This window comes from Echeneis naucrates, chromosome 6 (genome assembly GCF_900963305.1).
Source record: "Echeneis naucrates chromosome 6, fEcheNa1.1, whole genome shotgun sequence".
NCBI classification, from domain to species: domain Eukaryota; kingdom Metazoa; phylum Chordata; class Actinopteri; order Carangiformes; family Echeneidae; genus Echeneis; species Echeneis naucrates.
This window is the reverse complement of record NC_042516.1, coordinates 12,648,388-12,670,924: the sequence shown is the minus strand read 5'-3', so window position 1 is coordinate 12,670,924 and position 22,537 is coordinate 12,648,388. Positions and strand designations below refer to the sequence as shown.

General features: G+C 40.6%; 2 protein-coding genes across 4 annotated transcripts; both read left to right on the top strand.

Moving 5' to 3' along the window:
- Window positions 1–120: 120 nt before the first annotated feature.
- On the top strand, window positions 121–14,235 carry ankrd28b (ankyrin repeat domain 28b). The gene is made up of 28 exons (XM_029503320.1): window positions 121–294; window positions 4,106–4,189; window positions 4,735–4,813; window positions 5,338–5,408; window positions 5,505–5,705; window positions 7,044–7,131; window positions 7,516–7,658; window positions 7,843–8,055; window positions 8,378–8,456; window positions 8,583–8,697; window positions 8,909–8,991; window positions 9,145–9,208; window positions 9,338–9,406; window positions 9,491–9,631; window positions 9,803–9,914; window positions 10,014–10,040; window positions 10,189–10,263; window positions 10,350–10,551; window positions 10,637–10,724; window positions 10,814–10,931; window positions 11,178–11,397; window positions 11,631–11,718; window positions 11,811–11,894; window positions 12,061–12,206; window positions 12,329–12,411; window positions 12,557–12,639; window positions 12,779–12,870; window positions 13,154–14,235. Exons 1-28 carry the CDS (start codon window positions 268–270, stop codon window positions 13,435–13,437), a joined length of 3,159 nt encoding a protein of 1,052 aa, XP_029359180.1. The 5' UTR covers window positions 121–267; the 3' UTR covers window positions 13,438–14,235.
- Window positions 14,236–16,666: 2,431 nt separating this feature from the next.
- On the top strand, window positions 16,667–22,467 carry hacl1 (2-hydroxyacyl-CoA lyase 1). 3 transcript variants are annotated; one of them, XM_029504475.1, is made up of 17 exons: window positions 16,685–16,853; window positions 17,012–17,116; window positions 17,197–17,237; window positions 17,326–17,406; window positions 17,494–17,566; window positions 17,658–17,735; window positions 17,886–17,980; window positions 18,083–18,195; window positions 18,305–18,440; window positions 18,687–18,792; window positions 19,026–19,109; window positions 19,256–19,357; window positions 20,033–20,187; window positions 20,649–20,807; window positions 20,883–20,990; window positions 21,074–21,260; window positions 22,208–22,467. In XM_029504475.1, the coding sequence occupies exons 1-17, from the start codon at window positions 16,737–16,739 to the stop codon at window positions 22,238–22,240; spliced, it is 1,773 nt and encodes a 590-aa protein (XP_029360335.1). In that variant the 5' UTR covers window positions 16,685–16,736; the 3' UTR covers window positions 22,241–22,467. The 3 variants fall into 3 exon arrangements, with proteins under 3 accessions (XP_029360337.1, XP_029360336.1, XP_029360335.1); XM_029504476.1 differs by lacking the exon at window positions 17,326–17,406 and having other exon boundaries at window positions 16,677–16,853; XM_029504477.1 differs by lacking the exons at window positions 17,658–17,735; window positions 19,256–19,357 and having other exon boundaries at window positions 16,667–16,853.
- Window positions 22,468–22,537: the final 70 nt, after the last annotated feature.

The window sequence follows — 22,537 nt, the reverse complement described above, 5'->3', positions numbered from 1 at the left end:
AAGCTCCTTCACTGGCACGTCCGCTGCGTTTAACCTATGAAAATCGATCTTTTTGGGAGGGGGAAGTATGGTGGCGGCAATGTTATGGTGTTTCCGCTATTCCTCTGCTTTCGTGCCATAGGTTAGGGAGCTAGCAAGGGAGCTAAGTTAGCGTCACGCTAGGCCTAGCGGACCAGCGGGAGAGCAGCCGAGATCTAACACTGCTATTTGGAAGGAGACAAATATCCCTTTATGAATCTGCACGATAACAGTTGAAATCTTTGAAATATGGTGGTTCTCAAAATTCGAGACCAGGTAGGTGTTTGTTGTGTCAAAAGCTGAGCTAAGTCAGAGCGAATGTTGCCTGGCTAACCTAAAGCTAGCTAGCTTCCCCGAATTTCAACCATCGCCAGCGGAATGTAATTCGAGTCTGCTCAGCTCTCCAGGTTTCCCCAAAGCATTTGTTGGGATGCTACAGATTAGGCAGTAACATTTGGGGTAAAACTTAAGCATAATGCTGTCAGGTGAATATATGTGGGGTTATGTTTTAGGCGATGTTCAGAGGCATCACTGACTTGCACCGAGACACATGGTCAAGCGGTTATAGAGTTGTAACCAGCTAATGAGCCAGTGTTTATCTCCAGCAATTAGCCATAGCCTGAGCGAAATGCCACCAGCCACTCAGTTAGAAAGGCACCAGTTAGCATGTTGTGACAAAAAGGTTGGGTTTAGTTTTAACTGTGGTTTGCAAGCGAATCGGTGATTTAATCAGACACATAATTTCTGCGATGGGTCTTGACACGATTACCTGACCAACTGAAGAGATCTGTTGAGTGTGACATTACTGTGACAACTGGCCGCTTGGGACAGAAATACATGTGAACTTCCTCAGTTGGGGAGGTTCTCTGATTACACATATTCACTGCAAATATGAAAAGAATACTTTTGAACGTCACCATAACAAAAATGTACAATTGAATTTTCATCTGTCCTCCGTTTAGTGAAATCTCTACCCTGGTCAGTTCAGTTTTGTTGCCAGTGTTGTGAATGGCTTTTTTTTTTAAGCGGGTTTTATAAGAGACAAGTTGTGTCGTTGATCTTGTGCGATCAAATGTTTGTCCTCTTGTAAACGCTGCAAGTGAGAAAAACCTTTTCTATCTGCTCTTAAGGAGTAGTCATTCAGCATTCATATATTTCGGTTACATAAATACATGCAGGGAAACTGCTGTGTAATGGTTACAATAAATATTTGCAGGGACTAAATTAGACATGTCCTCTAACTGTGTTAAACACTTGCCACCTACTCGTGCAAACGAGAATAGCTCTTTGTTATCATTTAAGACCCGTGTTTTGCACATGCCTGCTATTCTTGTAGGATATTATGTTTGTGCATGTGCCTTTCATTGTGTGTGTGTGTGTGTGTGTGTGTGTGTGTGAGAGGGTGATTGTGTGCCTGGGCTCCTGTGAGCCAGTGGAGTTGCCAAAGAGCTGTCTCCATGGTGATGGTATTAACTAGGCTGGCTTGTATGAGGAGAGGAGGTGTACAGTCGTGCAGCTAGAGAAGCATAGAAAATCTCCTACACCGATTGCGCAGCACCGCCGAACTGAAAGCAGCAAAATGCAGATTTGTCCTCTCCTTGTCACTGTGGAGGATATTCAGGATTGTTAAATGGAGTAGTCAAAAAAGCTCAATTGCCTGCCTGGTACCCTGAATGTATGTTTCATAACTGTAATCTCCATTGCACCCTGCAGATATTTATGGGTATTATAATGCCTGAATGAAAGGCCTTATATTTTTTCAAATGAGCCTGTAAGATACTGGTTCCCGAGATGGTAATGGCAGTCTTTGCCCAGTCTATTTTAAATACTTACATCAGTCTGATTACTGAAATGTGTCGTGTGGCTCGAATTTGTATGAGTATAAAGCATATCTCATCCTTATTTGTCATATCAAATTTTGATCACATCTATGTCACTGTGTATAGTAGTTATTTAAAATTATTCTTGTCAGCTAAAGGTGAAAGTGTCTGCTAGCATGCTCAGCTTTAAGTACCCTGTTAGCCACAGAGACATACTGGGAAGCATTTCAGTTCAGCCAGTTTTGTAGTTAGTTACGTACATGGATCAAACTGTTTGATTAGTTGTATGTCTTAAGTCTCATACCTAATTAGCCAGCTGGGTGGCCTTCAGGTGAGTTAAATATAATGAGATCTTAATGAACAAAATTTTCTGTATTATTATTATTATTATTTTATTCAGAGCGCTAATAACAAACAGACATGCTAGTTCAGTTCTCATTGGAACCGAGCATTGGACCAGGTGACGTTTAAATCCTGCTGACTCCTGGTTCCTTTTGTAATAGTAACCTTGTGCTTTTGTAGCTTAGGTTTTGCACAGCATTTGTATTTTGCAGATGCTATTCATGGAAATTACTTCTAATCGGTTGCAGCTGTAAGCCCAACATGATTGCTTCATTTGTTTTTTAGAAACAGGGCTATACTCATGAAAGAGTTAATTTTTTGTGGAAGCTAGGAATGTTCCATCTGGTTCTTTCATGGGTAACCAGTTGCAGCCTCTGGATGGGATCCCCTGCCCTCACTGTTCTCCCCATCCATGCCAGCCTCCTCCCACAGGCAGTGGAAAACTGCCTGATCAAATACGCTGCTGGTGTTATGGAGGATCAGATGGGGGAGCACAGCAATTCTGAGCTGGCCAATATGTTGTCTGTTGATTTTTATTCATACTGTTTGTGACTATTATTGGGGGCCTTTATTTCAGCATTCTTTTCAATTAAAAGTTGTTACATTAGAGATGCTGTACTTGTTAATGGGGGGGAAAATGACACTAAAAAATTTTGATGATATGCTTACTAGAATTAAAGTTTACAGGTGGTCAACAGCCATCTTGATACTGTGAAAGACGAGGCTGAAAAATGAAATAATAATACTAACTTGACTCTTTTTGCTTATAGTTTGGTAAAATAATGATTTGCTGACAAGTTAGTGATGGTGTAAATACTAGAAATGTTTTCATTGGAGACTGCATTTTATTATTGAAAACAACACTTCAGGTTGTCAGATTTCTTATTGTCAGAACTGTTAAGTAATTGTAAGCAATTGCATGGATAAGAGCCTGTCGTTACAGTTAATTTTTAAGCCTGTCATGTTGGAGCACTGGTTACTGAGTTCCAACTCGTTCTTCAGGGACTTTGCAGGTGGCATGAGACAGTCCTGTTTTATGGGAAGTATTGGCTAAATGTTTCAACAATGAATCACCTAAACTACCTCCAATGCTATTAATGCCTTTCCTCATTGTGATCATAGTTGAATGTCTCTTTTGGCAGTCTTACCTTTTCAAGATTATGGGTACATTCACCTTTATGTAGAAAGGGCATTTGCTCCGTGAATACTCCCCAAAGGAAGACATGGTCCTTGGGAGTCAGACTTCACAAAGAACTTCAACAACACTTTCCTTATCTCCAGTTGTTTTTTGTTTTGTTTTTTTTAAGGGGCACCTTGGTTTGACATTTACCATATTCGGCACCTTTTGTAATTGTAAACGGGATCAACTGTGGATAGTTTTTTTCTTTTCCACATTATTGCCTTTTTCTCTATGTTAAAAATGCAGTCTGCCTCAAGATGCTAGTAATGCTAAACTTTTAAATCTGTTGGAGAAAAACTGAAGATGGATAGTACATCAGTCATTAGGAGTACACTTCTCCATTTGCTTAAAGATTGTTGTATTTCTCTGTCTGGCATGGTGTGTACATGGGCTTCTGGTGCACCAACAGACTGTAAACAGACCAAACTGAATTAGAAATTAGCTACTCAGCGTTTGTCAGTTTCATTCCTGAGGGCCTCTCCATCATTCTCTTCTTTCTGGAGTCACCATTTTGTTAAAATTCTTTTTAAAAAGATTTTCTAACAACAGTATTGCAGTTCTCTGTAGAAGCCTAAATATAATTGTGTAATCCCAGAGCAAATGAATCGTGTATGTATTGTGGTGCTTGAAGATGAAGATCTCAAAGTCTGCCTTAAGTCTAAAGCTTCCAAGGTGTGAATGGTTATTGTTTTCTCAAATCGTACCTATACCTATTCCCAGTCTGATAATCTTTTTTTTTTTACAGCCTGCTTTGCTGAAAGCTATTTTCAATGTCGACCCAGATGAAGTACGTTCACTCATATTCAAAAAAGAGGATGTGAATGCACAGGTAATCCCCACAGCCTCTCACTGAATCTGCACCAGTTTCCTTTTATTATTGTTACATTTTAAAAACATCCAAACACCACTGAATTCAAAACCTCCAGTGTATAATTATCCTTGAAAAACCTCAAGTCTTTCAATGAAGAATAAATCCATGAGCCAGATCATGCAGTAGGAACATTTCTACAGTTCCTACTGCATGATCTGGCTCTGCTTTTTAATAGCTACCTCATAGTTACTGCTTTGCTTGGGGTTGTTTGTTTCAAAATAAGGCTAGTTTGTACATGCTTGTGTTTCACTGGAAGCCTTCAGGGTACAGACTATATGTTGTGCCTTGGATGATGATGGTGTCACCTTGAATATTAAATGGCTCTTTAATATATTCTGTGTTTTGTTTTGGTTTTTTTTTTTCTTATTGTAAAATTGCAAACAGTAAAGATTAAAAAATATTGCCCAATACATCATGACCAAATTTGCCTGTACATAGTGGAGAAAGAAGTTTAATGTGTAAATGTAATGTTTTTAATCATGGTGTTGTTTTTCTGTTCCCAGGACAATGAGAAGCGAACTCCACTGCATGCGGCTGCCTATCTAGGAGATGCTGAAATTATAGAGCTGCTGATTCTTTCAGGTATGAATTTTAAAATGAGGAATCGATGTAATCGTGCTATTTAAGTCAAATATAACCACAACCACCAAATTATGGAATGAGATGGATATAGCTAAATTAATCATGTCAAATCAGCATGTATAGTTTTCTATAATATTGACATCTACCCAGAAATTTGGCAAAATCATCATCACCTTTCTGCTCCCTGCTTTATATGTAGGTTTTGACACAATGGTTTATCTTTTTTGGCGATTGAAAGAATTGGTGAATAACGTTACCCTGCGTGAGAGCACAATGTCATATTTCAAATGTGACACTCAGAATATTTTTATGCTTTTGTAGCCAGATTGTGCATCTGTATTCAATAATGTGAAATAGCTCTACATATACCCTTCGCAATCTCATTTCTCATGTTCACACAGTTGGAGTTATTACAAAAAAGGTTTTCATTTCTGTTGAAAAGGCTTCGGTCATTTTATTAAAATGCTGAACCAGGTGTCATATGTCTGGATGGCCTTAAATAGTCAAAGTTCTCTGACTTGTAGGTGCCAGAGTAAATGCCAAAGATAACAAGTGGCTCACTCCTCTGCACCGGGCTGTGGCTTCCTGCAGTGAGGTATGTGGATGTTTTTGTTTTTTGTTTTTTTTTGTCTACCACTCATTTGTTTTATGCATCTAGACAATACACACCTACATTGATGACTTCTTTCAGGAGGCTGTGCAGGTCTTGCTGAAACACTCTGCAGACGTAAATGCCCGAGACAAGAACTGGCAGACGCCGCTTCATATTGCTGCAGCCAATAAGGCTGTCCGCTGCGCTGAAGCCCTTGTCCCACTGCTTAGCAATGTGAATGTGTCGGATAGGGCAGGCCGGACTGCGCTGCACCATGCAGCCTTCAGTGGTCATCTTGAGGTAAAGTAGTGTGTGTTTCATCTGCGGGTTGTACTCCTACTAATTGAGTGTTTTAATGCCTTTAGTATTGATTTAGTTTTACCTTAATGGATGGAAATTTAATATCAATTCCCTTAAACTTGGGCTCACTGTGTAACTGTACAGTCTGTCCTGTCTTTATTGCGTTTTAAATCTTTAATTGCCTCATTACTTTTCTACCAAAGGAAAATGGACTGCACACATAGTTTTTAATTCCATCACTGTAGAGTTGATATTGACTGTGTTGTCCAGCTGTTATAGAAAGGAAGTGTTCCTTCTTGCCTCATAAATGTGTAAACACAGTGAACATTGTACCAAGAGAACAACTGAACAATGGCTACATTTTAATCCATTCAAGAAATGTGAGATGCAAGGATCAACATCCTGAACAACTCCGCCACTATTTAACCGTCATAACCAATACTAAAACAATTAGTTGGGCAAACATGCAGTTGTGAGGTTTTCCTTTCACCATTGGTCTTTGTCTGTCCTTATTTTTTGCAAAGTTACCCAGCGATTTTGTGTTTTTTGTGCAGTATGTATTGAAAGATAATCAGTGGAGTTCAGTATCTTTTGTCTCCTAGAATTACAAATTTTACATCATATTTTTAATAGATTGCTAAGCTCAGTCTTTGTTGTGTCAATGAATGTTAAAATCAAGGTTGGACAGTGTGATAATAATCCTTTTGATATGGGAGTTGTACAAATCCAAACATAAAGACAAACTGTACTCGTCACAGCTATACAAACCGGTCGTAGTAATCAAGTAATTGAATGCGTTTTTTTTTTTTTTTTTTGTTTTATTAAATAGCAATGGTAGGAATTAGAAAAATTTTAAAAAGACATGTCTCTAAAATTGAACAATAATTTTTTTCCAATTAAATTTCATTAATAAAATCAGACTTGAGGGTAGCATGGCGGCATAGTGGTTAGCGTTGTTGCCCCACAACAAGAAGGTCATGGGTTGTGTTCCCTGGCCTGGGGCCTTTCTGCACAGAGGTTGCATGTTCTCCCCGTGCTTGTGTGGGTTTACACTGGGTACTCCGGTTTCCTCCCACTGGCCAAAGACATGCATGCTTAGGTTAATTGGTGACTGTAAATTGTAGGTCTGAGCGTGAGTGTGAGTGGTTGTTTGTCTTTGTCTGTCTCTGTGTGTTGCCCCAATGATGGACTGGCGACCTATCCAGGATGTAGCCCGCCCTCACCCAATGTGAGCTGGGTTTGGCTCCAGCAACCCCCACTTCCTGGAAAAAGATAAGCAGTAGAAGATGAATTAAAGAAATTAGACTTGAAATTAAGTTTTCCTATTGCTGCCTTTAGATGGTGAGGCTCTTGCTCTCCAGAGGAGCAAACATCAATGCCTTTGACAAGAAGGACCGCCGTGCAATCCACTGGGCAGCTTACATGGGTAATGATTCAACCACATAGATGTTTAACATCATACTGTTCGTTTTTATGTGACTTTATCTAATAACATAGGAATTTAAGGATTCTATTAATTTGATTTAATTAGAATGATTAATTTTGAAGTACGTTGTAATACAGTGAAATATTTTTATTTATCTTGGGTCCTTTTGGAGGAAATGTAGTTTGATCTGTCACAGTTACATTTTGACATAAGATTGCATTTAACAAATGAAACCACAACATTTTGAAACTGTCATTGCATTGTACTGTCTGTCCTGTTTGCTGAAAGAATGTTGCTCAGCACAGCCAAGTATGGCTATATGACATATTTCTGTTGTATCTTGTTTGCACATTCAAATTATACGTTTTTTTTTTTTCCCCCTAGGGCACATAGAAGTGGTGAAGTTACTGGCATCTCATGGGGCTGAGGTGGCCTGCAAAGATAAAAAATCTTATACTCCCCTCCATGCAGCAGCCTCTAGTGGAATGATTAGTGTTGTCAAATACCTCCTGGATTTGGGGGTGGATGTAAGTTTTACACAAGCTTATTGTCACTATACTGTCTGCTAGAACCTATAACCTGATCAGGAAGTGTTTTGAATTAAAACTGGTCAGATTTCTACATTGTTCGTAAAAGTATCAATCTTTATCTGTACCATTTCTGCTGAAAGTTACAGCTGAGCTCTTACTCTTTGTCTATCCTCCCACTTAGATTAATGAACCTAACGCATATGGCAACACTCCACTCCATGTAGCCTGCTACAATGGGCAAGACGTGGTGGTGAATGAGCTCATTGAATGTGGAGCTAATGTCAACCAGGTGAACGAGAAGGGCTTTGCACCTCTCCATTTTACTGCTGCCTCACGCCATGGGGCGCTCTGCCTGGAACTGCTAGTGTGCAACGGGGCAGATGTCAACATCAAGGTGAAAATCCAGAATTTGTCTTACACCACTTGGAAAGGGGGTTGCTTTAGAATTTAAGAGAAAATGTATTTAATTTGAAATGATTTAAAGTGCTGCATATTTGGGATTACGAAACAGTGTTGAAACAGTCACTCTTATTTGTGTGTTGTGAAGTAGTAGAAGGCTTTTCTCTTGTTTTGTTTTGTTTTGGGTTTTTTTTTCAGTTGTTTGAGTTGTTGCTGTTGCTGGGGGCATGATGTATGTGCATGTGGGTGTAGGTGAGCAGGTGGTGTACTTAGTAATTGAGACCAGCGCTGATACTGTCACCTTTGTGTGATTTCAGAGCAAAGATGGTAAGACTCCCCTCCACATGACAGCCATTCACGGGAGGTTTTCTCGGTCTCAAGCAATCATCGAAAATGGTGAGCTCTTCTAGAGATTCAGCCTCTCCAACATTATTTACCTCTGAACAGCAATATTAAAAGTGCTTGGTGGTGTAATGCTTGCTGAGTACTTGGGTTGTTTGTTTGTTTTTTTTCCCTCCTAAGGTGCTGAAATTGACTGTGAAGATAAAAATGGAAATACACCACTACACATTGCCGCCCGATACGGACACGAGCTCCTCATCAACACCCTCATCACCAACAGAGCCGATACAGCTAAGTAAGTCAGGCGGGTCAGCCCTTTTGAGCAACTTTTAGGCAATTTCACACAGTTTGAAAAAGCTGTTTGCTTAAACCAAGCTGACACGAATTGAATGTTACACAACGGACATAGATGATTACTGATGGTCCTGTAGTATTAATAGTAAGTTCCTGCCCTTTGTTAAGCATCCGTGACGCTGGCTAAATAAATACAAATGTGTCTCTTTCAGACGAGGGGTTCATGGTATGTTCCCTTTGCATTTGGCTGCTCTCAGTGGATTCTCTGACTGCTGCCGAAAGCTCCTGTCCTCAGGTGAGCAGATTTTTATAAATTTTCTGTACTGTCCACAATGCAAAATTATAAAAGTCTTGCATTAGAATTGTACAGATTTTGAGTCAAAAGTCTAAATTGTTTTTTCAGCAGAGTAAGCAGTGTATTTAGAAACCTGCCCTTTACTCTGTGCAGGCTTTGATATTGATACTCCTGATGACTTTGGAAGGACCTGTTTACATGCTGCAGCTGCTGGAGGGTAAGTGCAGGAATGGAGTTTTGAATATTAATATATTATTAATTTTTAAAATAGTTCATGGCCCGGAGCAAAAACAGTATCTTTCTAGTTATCCCTTCATGGTCATATAAATCTCTTTATCCCCCTCAGAAACTTGGAATGCCTCAATCTTCTCCTCAACACGGGTGCAGACTTTAATAGGAAGGACAGTTTTGGCAGGTTTGTAGCATTTTGATTTAGATCAAGAGTTTGTCTTGTGCCAGCACGTTTGATTTGTGAACTGAGTCGTATTTGCTTATCCAGGACCCCCCTGCACTACGCTGCTGCCAACTGTAATTACCAGTGCCTGTTTGCTCTGGTGGGCTCTGGAGCTAGTGTCAATGACCTGGACGAACGAGGGTGCAGTCCGCTCCACTATGCTGCTGCCTCTGACACAGATGGAAAGTCAGTAATATTTAAACGATTCTGCTTTTAAAAGGAATTGGTGGCTGTGTGGCAGCCAGGTTATGTTTGAAGGTTTTATGGATTAAAGCTCTGTGGCAATGTCAGTTATGCTCAGTAAAAGTTAAAAAAGATCTTGTTTCCTTGACAACAGCCTCTTCGTTGTGTGTTCAGGTGCCTGGAATACTTACTGCGAAACGATGCAAATCCAGGGATCCGGGACAATCAGGGCTATAATGCTGTGCACTATGCCTCTGCATATGGACATCGCCTCTGTCTGGAGCTGGTGAGAACCCCACTCCAATATAAACATCACATGACAATTAATTAGTCTGCATTTATTAACTATTATACTGTTTAATGCCTCCTCTACTCTGCATTACAGATTGCGAGTGAAACGCCTCTCGATGTGGTGAGTAGAATTTGTGCTTTCTTTCTTATGCATTTTTGGGATTTTTTGGGTATACAGTATGCCACATTACTCACATTGATTAGAGTATTTTGATCCTGAGCTGTTCATCTGGAGTGTGAACTTGGTTTTATGCATTTGTTTTGTCCAGCTAATGGAAACCTCAGGAACAGACATCCTCAATGACTCTGACGTCAGAGCTCCCGTCAGCCCCTTGCACCTCGCTGTGAGTAGCGTAGTGTATTAGTCTAATAAAGTCATTGTCCTTAATCCAGGTTATGTTCATTTATTTGTGGTAAATCATTCTTTCAGGCATACCATGGTCATCACCATGCTATGGAAGTTCTGGTACAGTCTCTTCTGGATCTTGATGTGAGAAACAACCAAGGGCGTACACCATTAGACTTGGCTGCCTTTAAAGGTCATGTAGAGTGTGTGGACGTTCTAATCAACCAAGGAGCCTCCATCCTCGTCAAAGACTTCACCTTGAAGCGAACCCCCATCCATGCTGCAGGTATGTACTTGGAGATGGTGATGACTTTGCTCAAAAATAGCATTGTGAGTAATGCTGAGGGAGTTTTTTCGCTCTGTCTTTAAAGCTACCAATGGTCATTCAGAATGTTTGCGTTTGCTGATTGGAAATGCTGATCTTCAGAGTGCAGTAGATATCCAAGATGGGAATGGACAGTAAGTAAAACTTTTTTTTGGTGACTTTTTTTTTTTTTCCCCTCCCCCTTGAGTTCTCATCGCTTGCATTATTGTTTCTTATATTGTAGAACCCCTCTGATGCTTTCCGTCTTGAGTGGACATACAGATTGCGTGTATTCACTGTTGAATAAGGGAGCCAATGTAGAAGCCAAAGACAAGTGGGGTAGGACGGCCCTGCATAGAGGAGTAAGGACATGCCATTATTCTCATGAGATTTTTTTTTTTTTTAACCCTTGTGCCAAATTGTAGTAATCTGTTTCACATGTAGGTTTTTAATCTGCATAGAGCAGCCCAAATCTGAAACCATAAAGAAAAACTCTGTTCTCTTTATTCTTGGAAGAAACAAAAACTGAGTAGCTCCCATACATTCAATTACATTGTCATCATTCAGCATATAATCAATCATTTGTACAAACTGCTTTCTGTCCACAGGCAGTGACTGGTCATGAGGAATGTGTGGAAGCCTTGCTTCAGCACAGCGCAAACTTTCTGGTGCGAGACTGTAAAGGGCGCACTCCAATCCACCTGGCAGCAGCATGTGGACACACTGGGGTATTGGGAGGCCTGCTGCATGCTGCCCAATCAGTGGAAACACTCCCTGTCTTAACAGACAACCAAGGCTACACCCCACTGCACTGGGCCTGCTACAATGGTACAGAGATGAGGCTTTGAAGAACTCTGAAAAAGAAATAACATCTGGATAATGTTTGCTAATGGATGGTCTTAAATGCACACATGCACCAAGTTTAAAATTGACATACACATTTTAGTTTTCAAATCTTGTTCTTGTTTTTTTGTATAATTTCTTTATGCACCAAGCGTCAGTTGTGAGCACCCAGAGCCGAAGGCTGATGCAGCTAATGCTCACTATATTTTCTCCTGCAGGTCATGATACATGCGTAGAGGTTTTGCTGGAGCAGGAAGTTTTTCACAGGGCCGAAGGCAATTCTTTCAGCCCCCTCCACTGTGCTGTGTAAGATCCTCTGCTGTCCTCTGTTTTTATCTCTGTGTATGTGAGGATCAAACCTTCAGTGGAAAATAATGTGGTTCCTGTCTCTGCTTTAGGATCCATGACAATGAAGGTGCAGCTGAAATGCTGATAGACACTCTAGGTCCTGCCATTGTCAATACCAAAGACAGCAAAAACAGGTATTCCTGCTTATACAGGGCAAATTACAGCAAGAATGCAGCCTCAAAAGTTTTGTAATCTAATGCAAAAGATTTATTCTAGGGAATTAAACCATTCCAATGAAAGATTTGTGTTAGATAGGATTACTGATTTAACATGTGCCTTGAAATTTTGTTATTTGTGCAGGACCCCGCTACATGCTGCAGCCTTTACAGACCACGTAGAGTGTCTCCAGCTGCTGCTGAGCCACAATGCTCAAGTCAACGGTGTTGACACTGCAGGAAAGACCTCCCTCATGATGGCTGCTGAGAATGGCCAGACAAATGCTGTTGGTATGAATGCTTCTCCACTTAAATCAAGAGAATAAGAAATGTGTTTTTGGAGGCGTGATATTTTATTGAATAAACTTTAATTATGTTTTTTTTATGTTGTATCCTCTCACCTTCACTGTTAGAACTGCTGGTGAGCAGTGCAAAAGCAGATCTCACTCTGCAGGATGCTGTGAAGAACACTGCTCTTCATCTTGCCTGCAGTAAGGTGTGTATCACCATGAGGTGTCACTCTTCTCTCATTTTACAGCGGCAGCTATTTTTCTCAAGTATGAAATATTATAAATGTGTATTTACTAGATAAGTTGTCACTCATTTTGGTTATATTCATTGTACATTACACCTTTCTACAGGGACATGAAACCAGTGCCTTATTGATTTTGGAGAAGATTACGGACCGAAACCTCATAAATGCCACTAACGCCGCCTTACAGACGTATGTATCACTTAACTCATACTAGTCAATTATTAGTCTTTTAAGAAAACTGGCGGGTTGAATCATCACTGCAGTGGCACGCAATGATATTGACCTGATTGATCCTTGGCACATTTGTGTTGTACATTTCTTTTTTTAGGCCTCTACATGTGGCTGCAAGAAATGGATTGACTGTGGTGGTGCAAGAGCTGCTTGCAAAGGGAGCCAGTGTACTTGCAGTTGATGAAAATGGTAAATTTGCATTGTATCTTATACTAATATCTTATATTATAATTAGTCACCTCTATATTTTTGGTTTTCAAAGTACATTTATAAGTGGAGACAACAAGCATGAGCTGTAGGCTCCTTTTTATTTCCCAGGTTAAAATGATTCAACTCTTCAAATTTCGAATATTAAAGCTACTTGTTAACTTTCTAAAAATTTTTCCCACTCATGTTCCTTTTGGAAACATAATAGCTGACGTACTGCATAACAATTTCAGGTGATGTGATGTCAATATCATTTACTGTTCAGGTTACACACCCGCCTTGGCTTGTGCCCCCAACAAAGATGTGGCAGACTGCTTAGCCCTCATCCTGGCCACCATGATGCCTGTGTCCCCCTGCACCCCGGCACCCACCCTCCCTTTCAGTGCCATTAACCACTACACCACCAGCCCCTCCAAGAGCGTCACCTTCGACAGCCTGCCTGTGCTGCGCAGTGAGCACAGCTCCTACTGCAGCTTCAACAACATCAGCCATCACGAGGGTTTCTACAAGGATGAAGAGCTCAATGACTCGGATTCAGAGACGTACTGAGGGTCAGGAGGAAATGATACATGCATAAACACACACTGTGTCTTAAAAATCACCCACCGCCAGCTTGGGAAGGCAGAAGAAGATAGAAGCTGCCACAGGAGCCTTAAGTGTCCCCCCCCCGACCAGAGAGAACAAGAGAGGGAAGAGGTTCAGCAAGCTGGCCCACACTCATCCTGACCTCATCCAGCACTAGGTGTCCTTCCAGCTGATACTGGACCTCAGTGACTGCTGCTTTACCAACACTGACTTTTTGCGTGCTAAATACGTTACTTGTTGGGCAGACAGCGACTTTTGCAAGGCAATAACATGCTGAAGAGGGATGGTAGCACTTCAGAGAGCTAAATGGACAGGGACCAAAAGACATGGACACTTTTTAATCCAGTTTTAAGTGTGCAAATGATGTGAGAGTGGGAATTTTTCAGTTTATCAGTCATGGGCAAGGGCCAGAAAGAGCCCATTTTCATCAGTGAAATTTTTGTGAGGCGTTAAAGAAGGTTAACATCCTCACACTACATATGTCAGACTGTACTTCTTCCTTCAAGTCTGTAAGTTATACACAAGTAAAATTGTTTATTTTTGTGAGAACTAAATTTTAATATACCCATATTCATGACTTTGCTCCCTATCCTCTCGAAAAAAGAAAAAAAAAAAACTCTGGTTTTCTGACCTGAGTAATTTAAAAACATTTAATATGTGCACAGATTATTTTTAAGTTGATCAACTTTACCTTTGTATATTGATCTGTCCAATGCGGTTTAGTCTTTCAAGAATAAATTATTTGTGTACTTTTGGTTCCTATTAATGTGTTTAATTTGTGCCTTCATTAGTTACTGAGAAAAAATGGGTTTGTAGAGGCAGCTGTGAAAATACGGTGATGCACACTAGGTAAGTAATGATACACTTGTAAGAAGCACTGATCCCATACTGAGGTAGCTGAGGCTCAGCATTGTGAGGAGAAACACTGTAAACCAATGATAGAACAGCGTTTGATTTTCTTGTGTTTGAATGATATTTTTTGCTCTTATATTAGTCAGTGTTTGCTGACTGGTTTTGCTTGCTTTAACTTCAAAAAAAGAAACCACTTGATCCTACCATGATTCAGAACTCCCTTTTCTGTCTGAAAAATCCTTTTAACTGGAAATGTGTACAATACATTTGCTAGATTCATTAGAATGGAAAAGATTTTTTCTTCCTTTTCCTTGCTTTTTCTTGAAGAGGGATGAAACTAGCATGTATATAGAAAGTATGACTGTGAATTCAAAACTCCAATGAATTCTTTCAGTATTGAGATTGCTGTATATTTTGAGTAATAAAGAAATGAGTTATTTAATAATGAGCATGAGTGTTTATGGGGTAATTTCTTTAATTCTGTAAAATGCATGGTATAGCTTAAAAGTACTTGTCTATATGACTTGATTATGGGTTAATGAAAACTTTTGCAATGATATCAGAAGCGACATGATAGCTTTAGAAATTTCTGCAAGACTAACTTGCTTAGACTTGATTATTCTTTATTTGTGTATTCATTGGCTTGCTGGTTTGTTTGTTTTCTTTTTTTTTTTTTTGTATGTTTTGTAAATTCAAGACTCAAGGTTTAAACTGTCATTTGCAGGTTTGCACATGAAACTAAATTTGTATGCAGGTCACAAAAAAAATACAATATACTGAGTCAAAACTAATCTATAATAATCAGTTTTGTTTTTTTGGCCATGAAATTTCCATCATAATCTAGATCTCTATAAGACAGCTGTAAAAAAAAAAAAAAAAAGAAAGAAAAAAAAAAAAAAACATTCACATAATTAGAAATATAAATAATTTTCAATTACCCTATCATCTTTTTAATCTAAAGCTGGAATGATCAATTAAAATTGGATCAGAACTTAATTCAAGCTATTTTGATTTTTAAAGGAAAAATTTGTATTCCATCTTCTTAATGGTAAATATTAAATACATATTAACAGTTTTATCATATAGTAAATTAAATTTGGTGGGGTTTTTATTGCTGTTTGGATATATTAGATATCTGAGAACCTTCCCAAAGAGTAAAGAAGAAATGAGACCAAACTTTGGTGTGTTTCTGACTCCCGCCGCCATTTTGGACTGAAAATGCCAATCAGCAGTTCAGCAGTTGCTTTAAGTGAAGTCTGATCGATTGGGAGCTCAGCTGGCGTTATTCTGTCCATGCTGACTTAAAGTCATTCAGCATAGCTGTATCTTCATTTTTACCAGAGACTGGGGCTCTCGGCCAATGAACGCATTTCTATTGGAAATATTAAATGTCACTAAGTCAAATTTTAGCGCTCAATCTATCGTTACTTTCAACCTGTTACCGCCTCTCCTCCCAGATTAACGACTGGATAAATAAATAAATAAATGGTGCCAGATGCGCCATTTAACAGAACAAATGAAGATGTTCGTCAAACTGCAATAGTGGCAGCAGTTTGTGTGCTTGCAAAAACTGAAGCTCATCCAAATTAACGTGTTGGTCAGAAATCTCATGCCTGAAGTTCAAACAAGCACAAAGAGTAATCAACTTGCGCTGTTTGGCTGGTGTAATAATTTATTTTATTTATCGGTGTAAATGATTTACTTATGCAGGTTCAGAGGTCTGAGGCCTTCAGCAGGGGAGATTCTTACCAGTCTGTCGTATCTGACCTCATATTTGAGTTGGACAAACTGCGACATTTAAAAAATACGAGTGTTTAACTATTTGGGTTTAGAACTTTAACATTGTTTCGTGTTTTGCAGAAAGTCAGCCAAACGGAGAGCAATGTGTCGTCATGGGGAGACGGCAGAGAGGCTCTGCTGTGATTGGCTTGAAAGCGATTTGGGGGCAGGCATAAGACAGAGGACGACTCATTGTACGGCAATGTCGCCGCCATATTGGTAGGGGCGCTCTGTTAAAGCTCACAATAGGAAAGACGCCTCCTTCTTGTGCTTAGTGGGACTTGCAAACCGCCGCTCACACTAGATCCAAGTGAGTGATCCACTGGTGACACAGCAGCTACTTCCGGCTGCAGTCGGTGGCTAAGCTAGCCATGATGTTAAACCGCTGACTCACCACCAGTTACGGTGTCTCAGTAGTAGTAGTGCCATTCTATATATAAATATAGATATAAATTTTGTCTCAATGATGATAGTTTTTTTTATCTTAAATGAAACCAAATCATTGAATATTTCCACATTACTATGTATACCTAAATTTGAACTTGCCCTTACCAATATGGCGGACGCACTGACGTACCGTAGCTGCCGCCCCCCATGGTCTGTTTATGTCTATTGGCTGACGGAAGGTGGTCATGAACAGTAAACCCGGAGTTGACGTACAGTTTCTTCCCAGTTGTCTCTTTTGTCTCAGTGGAGCCATGGAGGACGTGACGGGAGCTCAGCTGGTCGCTGAGGCTCTGAAGGCTCAGGTAAGACCAAAGTACATTGGCACTGCCAACCATGTTACCATAGGTCAGCTGCAGAAACTGGTTCAACAACAAGGTTCAAATGCTGCTCTGTCAAGTTTAAGAAACTTTCAGTAATGTTTAATACGCGTTAATGAACTGAAGTGTTTCTCTTCCTGCAGAAAGTGGACTACATGTTTGGGGTAGTTGGAATCCCTGTCATGGAGGTGGCCATGGCTGCTCAGGCTGCAGGGATTAAATATGTGGGAATGCGGAACGAACAGGCGGTAAAACACCTTTCTGCTGTTCACTCAGTGTTGTCATTCTTAGTTTGGACTGTAATCAAACCACATCTGTCACACTACAGGCATGCTATGCAGCATCTGCGGTTGGGTACCTTACAGGGAGGTAAGGGAGTGATGGTCTGGGTCAGTTTTTAGTTTTCATGTCAGTCTCGCTGTGGTAATGTCTGCCTCCTGTTCTTGTTTGTATCCAGACCGGGTGCCTGCCTGGTGGTGTCAGGGCCTGGACTCATTCATGCCCTGGGTGGGATGGCTAATGCCAACATGAACTGCTGGTATGAAAACTGATCGGATTTGTGTTGTTACATTTTAGCCGTGCCACCTGTGGCCATAGTTTAAAGGTGCATGTTACTTGTGCACAGGCCAGTGGTTGTAATCGGAGGGTCCTCAGATCAAAAGCTTGAAACCACTGGTGCCTTTCAGGAGTTCCCTCAGGTAAAGAACAACTTCATCTGAATGTTTGTTTGTTTGTTTTTGTTTTTTTTAATGTGGTGTGCAAATTGACACAATTTTTATTTGTCTGCAGGTGGAAGCTTGCCGCCTTTATAGCAAGTTCTCTGCCAGACCCAGCAGCCTGGAGGCCATCCCCTCAGTGATAGAGAAGGTAACACCTCAATCTGATGTTACACTCTGTGCCTTTTACATTTTAATACTTTTCACAATGCGTGTCCCGGACAAGCTCAGAAATTTTCTTATGATTTGATGTTTTAATAAAAATGTTTTTTCAAGTTTTAGCGTATTTGGTTCCTTGTAGGCAGTTCGTACAAGCCTGTATGGACGTCCGGGTGCTTGCTATGTGGACATTGCAGGAGACATGGTCAATGCTACAGTTGACAGGAGCAGAGTCAGGTATGCTGCTATTTGCAGTTTTTATCATAAAAATATTTAGCGTAAGTTAGCATCACTTATGTGGTTATAACAGTAAAGCCACTGAGCAGTGTGTGTCTGCAGATTTGCTTCCTGTTGTCCACCTCCACCAGTGAGTTTGGCTGACCATGGTGCAATCACTGAGGCCATTTCTGTCCTGAAAGCAGCTAAAAGACCATTGGTCATCATTGGCAAAGGTAACATCCCCCAACATGATCATACTGAATAAGCTACAAACCCACGCCCTTTCCTGCATGACTCTTAAAACAAGATGAGAGAAGAAGCTTTGATAGTTGTATCCGACAGGTGCAGCCTATGGCCGAGCAGAAACTGCTCTCAGGGAGTTTGTTGAAATGAGTGGTTTACCATACTTGCCGACCCCCATGGGGAAAGGAGTGCTGCCTGATGATCACCCCAACTGTGTGGCTGCTGCCCGCTCAAGGTGAGACACCCTTTTCACTAGAAGAGAGTAAAGGCTTTGAGACTAAAATGTGTCTTAAATTTTAGATTTTCTTAAGAGAAGCAAAGGTCTCTGTGATACAACAAATTTTCTCACCAGCCACACCAAATGTGTTTCGTACAGTTTTTTTTATAAAAAGATAGTTGTGCAAAGTATAGAGTCTTTGTCTTTTTCCACCTTGACCTAAAGTTGCCCCCCTCCCCCTTCTCTGCTGTTTCTGTTACTCAGAGCTCTCCTTCAGGCCGATGTCGTACTTCTACTTGGAGCCAGGCTCAACTGGATACTGCATTTTGGTATTCCACCTAGATTTGACCCTCATGTCAAAATCATTCAGGTGTGTAAATAAACAAGTAAAGCATCTTTCATTTGTGTCAGTGCTCCCTTTCATACCTCCATTAATAATCTTTCGGATACAGCACTGCTCTAAAGCTATTGGTGTATTTAATTACCAAGTTCAGGATCGATGCAAATAAATGTCACTATCAGCGTTCTAAATGCTGTCAAGTTTTCGCTGTTGCTGCAGATGTTGTGCCATAATACCATGACACATTTCTGCTCTGTGTACAGGTTGATCTTTGTGCTGAGGAGATGGGGAACAACGTGAGGCCCGCAGTTGCTCTACTGGGAGACATCAATGCCATTGTCACTCAGGTCCATTATCTGCAACTCTATCAGACTCAATACACAAACTCTCACATCTCTTATGCATCTCTTTCTCTAACGTCTTTGTCCTAAGTTTCTGGGGTGCTTTAAAACATGAACATGTCTTTGACTCGTGTGTTTTCTTTTTCCTGCAGCTCCTGATGTGCCTCTGTAAAGACAGCTGGAAATACACCTCTGACACAGAGTGGTGGAGCTCGCTCAAGGCCAAAATGTCTGCCAATTCGAAAATGTCAAAGGTGGATTTCGATTCACCTGATTCACCTTGTTCTGTCTTCACTTTCTGTATACACCCTGTGTCCTCAGCGTCAAAAATGACCCGCCTTCACTAAGCCCCTAAAATACAGCAGTTTAGGTGAATTTTAAGCCTCAAATCTATTTTGCACGATGAAACCCGTCATTCACCACAAACTTTGTGAATATCTGTGTTTTGCCTCTTCACACTGCAGACAGACTGCATCTAATCAGTGAACACCATCCATTTTTCTTACAGCACACCGTGCAGGTTACCTGCCCAGTTGTTTGTTTGTGTGTGTGTGTGTGCGCGCGCTTGTGTGCACTTGTGCGCTCGTGTTTTCTGTGGTGTGTAAATGATTGTATAACTACCGGGTCAGAAATTGCCCCTAGGGCAATCTTTGTGCCCTTTTTGTATACAGCTGTCATGGAAATATGTACAAAGGCAATGTTTCACTTTTTCTAATGTTTGGCTCACTGGAGGAAAAGTCACCAAATTGCAAGATGGAAAAAGATGATTTGGGGATTTCCTGTGCTGTTAAACATGGTCTCTGTCATTTTTGACACTTAAGACAACTTAGAGGTTAAAAGCTCATGATATTAATTTAGGTTAAGCATTCTGTTGCATTGTTACTATTTGGGCAGTATTTTTTTTTTTACATATATTTTTCTCTGCACAGGCACTTGCTCTTCAGTCAACAGGACTCATGAACTACTACACAGTGTTTCACCATGTGTCCCAGCTGTTGCCACATGACTGCATCATTGTCAGCGAGGGGGCAAATACCATGGACATAGGCCGCACTATGCTGAACAACTACCTACCTCGACAGAGGCAAGACAGTGTCATTGCAGCGAAGATTGCAGATTCACTTCTCAGTTGACAACTTCAGCCAAGTTCACGCTCCATTTTTTGAAACACAACTATAAACAGAAATCCATATGGATCAGAAAGGAATGTGATAGAAGAGCCTCATACAATAATGATGAATTTTCCAAACCCATCCTGAAAATGATATTTCTGTACAAATATCCAAGTGCCTTTAAACCTTTCCTGAATTTGACAATTTGGGCTAGCCATTAATGTGTTAATTTTACATGGGAACAGATCAAGTATATACAATTTAACAGCAAATTCAAATTTTCATACTACAATAATTTAAATGTCACCTCTGTTGACAGTTATTTTACCGAATGGGACGGACATTTGACTAAGTATTAAAAAGATGTTTTTTGGCGGTGGGTTTTGTATTTTTTTTTTGGAGCCTGTTGTGAGCTTTTCCTTCTGATGTGCAGATTGGATGCAGGCACATTTGGGACGATGGGAGTAGGCCTTGGTTTTGCGATAGCAGCAGCTGCTTTGGAGAAGAGTGAGAATAGAGGCAGAAGAGTGGTCTGTGTTGAAGGAGACAGTGCCTTTGGATTTTCTGGCATGGAAGTTGAAACCATGTGCAGGTAGGTTTGTGTACCTCCTGTCTATACAGCCTCCCAATATAACCCAATTTCACAATTTCCTTGTTATTTTTGTAGGTACAACCTACCCGTGATCATTATTGTAGTCAATAATAATGGGATATATAGTGGAGTGGATCTGGAAACGTGGAAAGAAATGGCAAAAATGGGAGACCTGACTTCTATGTGAGCAAAGTAATCAATATTGAGTACATTCACTGTGATGGCGTCCTCCACGTAATCAGCTTGAATCTCATGTTCCTTGTCAGAGCCCCTCCTGTGACCCTCCTACCTGAGGCACGCTACGATGAGGTTATGGCAGCATTTGGAGGTGAAGGCTTCTTGGTGAGAACAGTGGAGGAGTTGTGCGAGGCCTTACAGCTCAGCCTGAGGAACTGGGAGAGACCCAGTCTCCTCAACGTGCTTATCGAGCCTTCCTCAGACAGAAAACAGCAGGTAAATGTGTTTTGTCTCATCTTTCTCATCCTGGGTGGCACAGATCAAAAAGGACAGAGTCACATGAAGGTGGAGTTATGTGCATAATTTATCTGAAAGTCCTCCTCAGAGTAATTACAGGCAGGTTATCCTGAGCAGTTATGTTGTGGAGGTGACACGCCCCCTGGTGGTGGAGGATGTAAATGATACTGTCATCACTTTCAGCTGGTTAAAATACTGTTGTTATGTAAATCTTTCCCTATGCCCAATGAAGGTGGATGGGAGGTTACCTGGCAAAGGTGAATTTAGACATGCTCACTCGTTTAGTTAAGAGATGGCATCTCCCTCCCTACCCCTCCCCTGAGGCTTCATTTCAAAGCTGGGATTACAGGTCAAGATGTTGGAACTGGGTCTAAGTTTGCCTTGCGCCATAATTTATGCTCTCCCATATATCATGTGATGATAATGAGAGCGCTTATATGACGGAAGGCTGTAAGTTAGATGGGGTGGACATTTGGATTCAGGTCCTGCTTATCTGGACATGGAACAGACAGAAGATGCACTTTGACTCGGACACTGGGATCATGATTAGCACGGAGAAACAAGCAGTGTGGTTTTTACTTGGCTTTGTCTCATCCTCATTGGGCTACATGACTGACATGCCTTACTGAACAGTAATCCATACACTCCAGGTGCATTGCCGAACTGTATTATTCCCCTCACAATCCCTCCACCTCACACCAACCCGACCTTTCTATTTCAGGGCCCCCATATTTAGAAAGCAGGGCCCTGTGTGTTTATGTTGAATGTATCCATGCAACCCTCCAAAGACGTGTTTTAGGGCTGTGTCTGTGCTTTTCAGCCCCACTTCATTTCTGACTTTGAAGGCCAAAGAGATTACAACATTTGTCTAAACCACAAAAGTGTCTTCTATGGAGGTCTGATACAATGTATTTCTGTATTTGCAGGAGTTTCCTTGGCTCACACGCTCCAACTTATAGAGATCTGCCTGCTCTTTCACCCAGAACACAATCAAAACAACTGTTGGTTTCCCTCAGGACACTCAAATTTGAAAAATATAAGGCTTTTTTTTTTCCCATGACATAACTCAACTGAAAATGTTTTTGCATTCTTGCTAGACAATTTCTTTTACATATGATGGAAATAATTACTTGTTTTGATTCATTGTTTGAGCGACAAATGTAAAAAAAAAAAAAAAAAAAACAAACCTTACATGCAATTGCCTAAAGCCAAATGTGACATCTTAAAGTTACAAATAGTTGAATAAATCCGGAAAA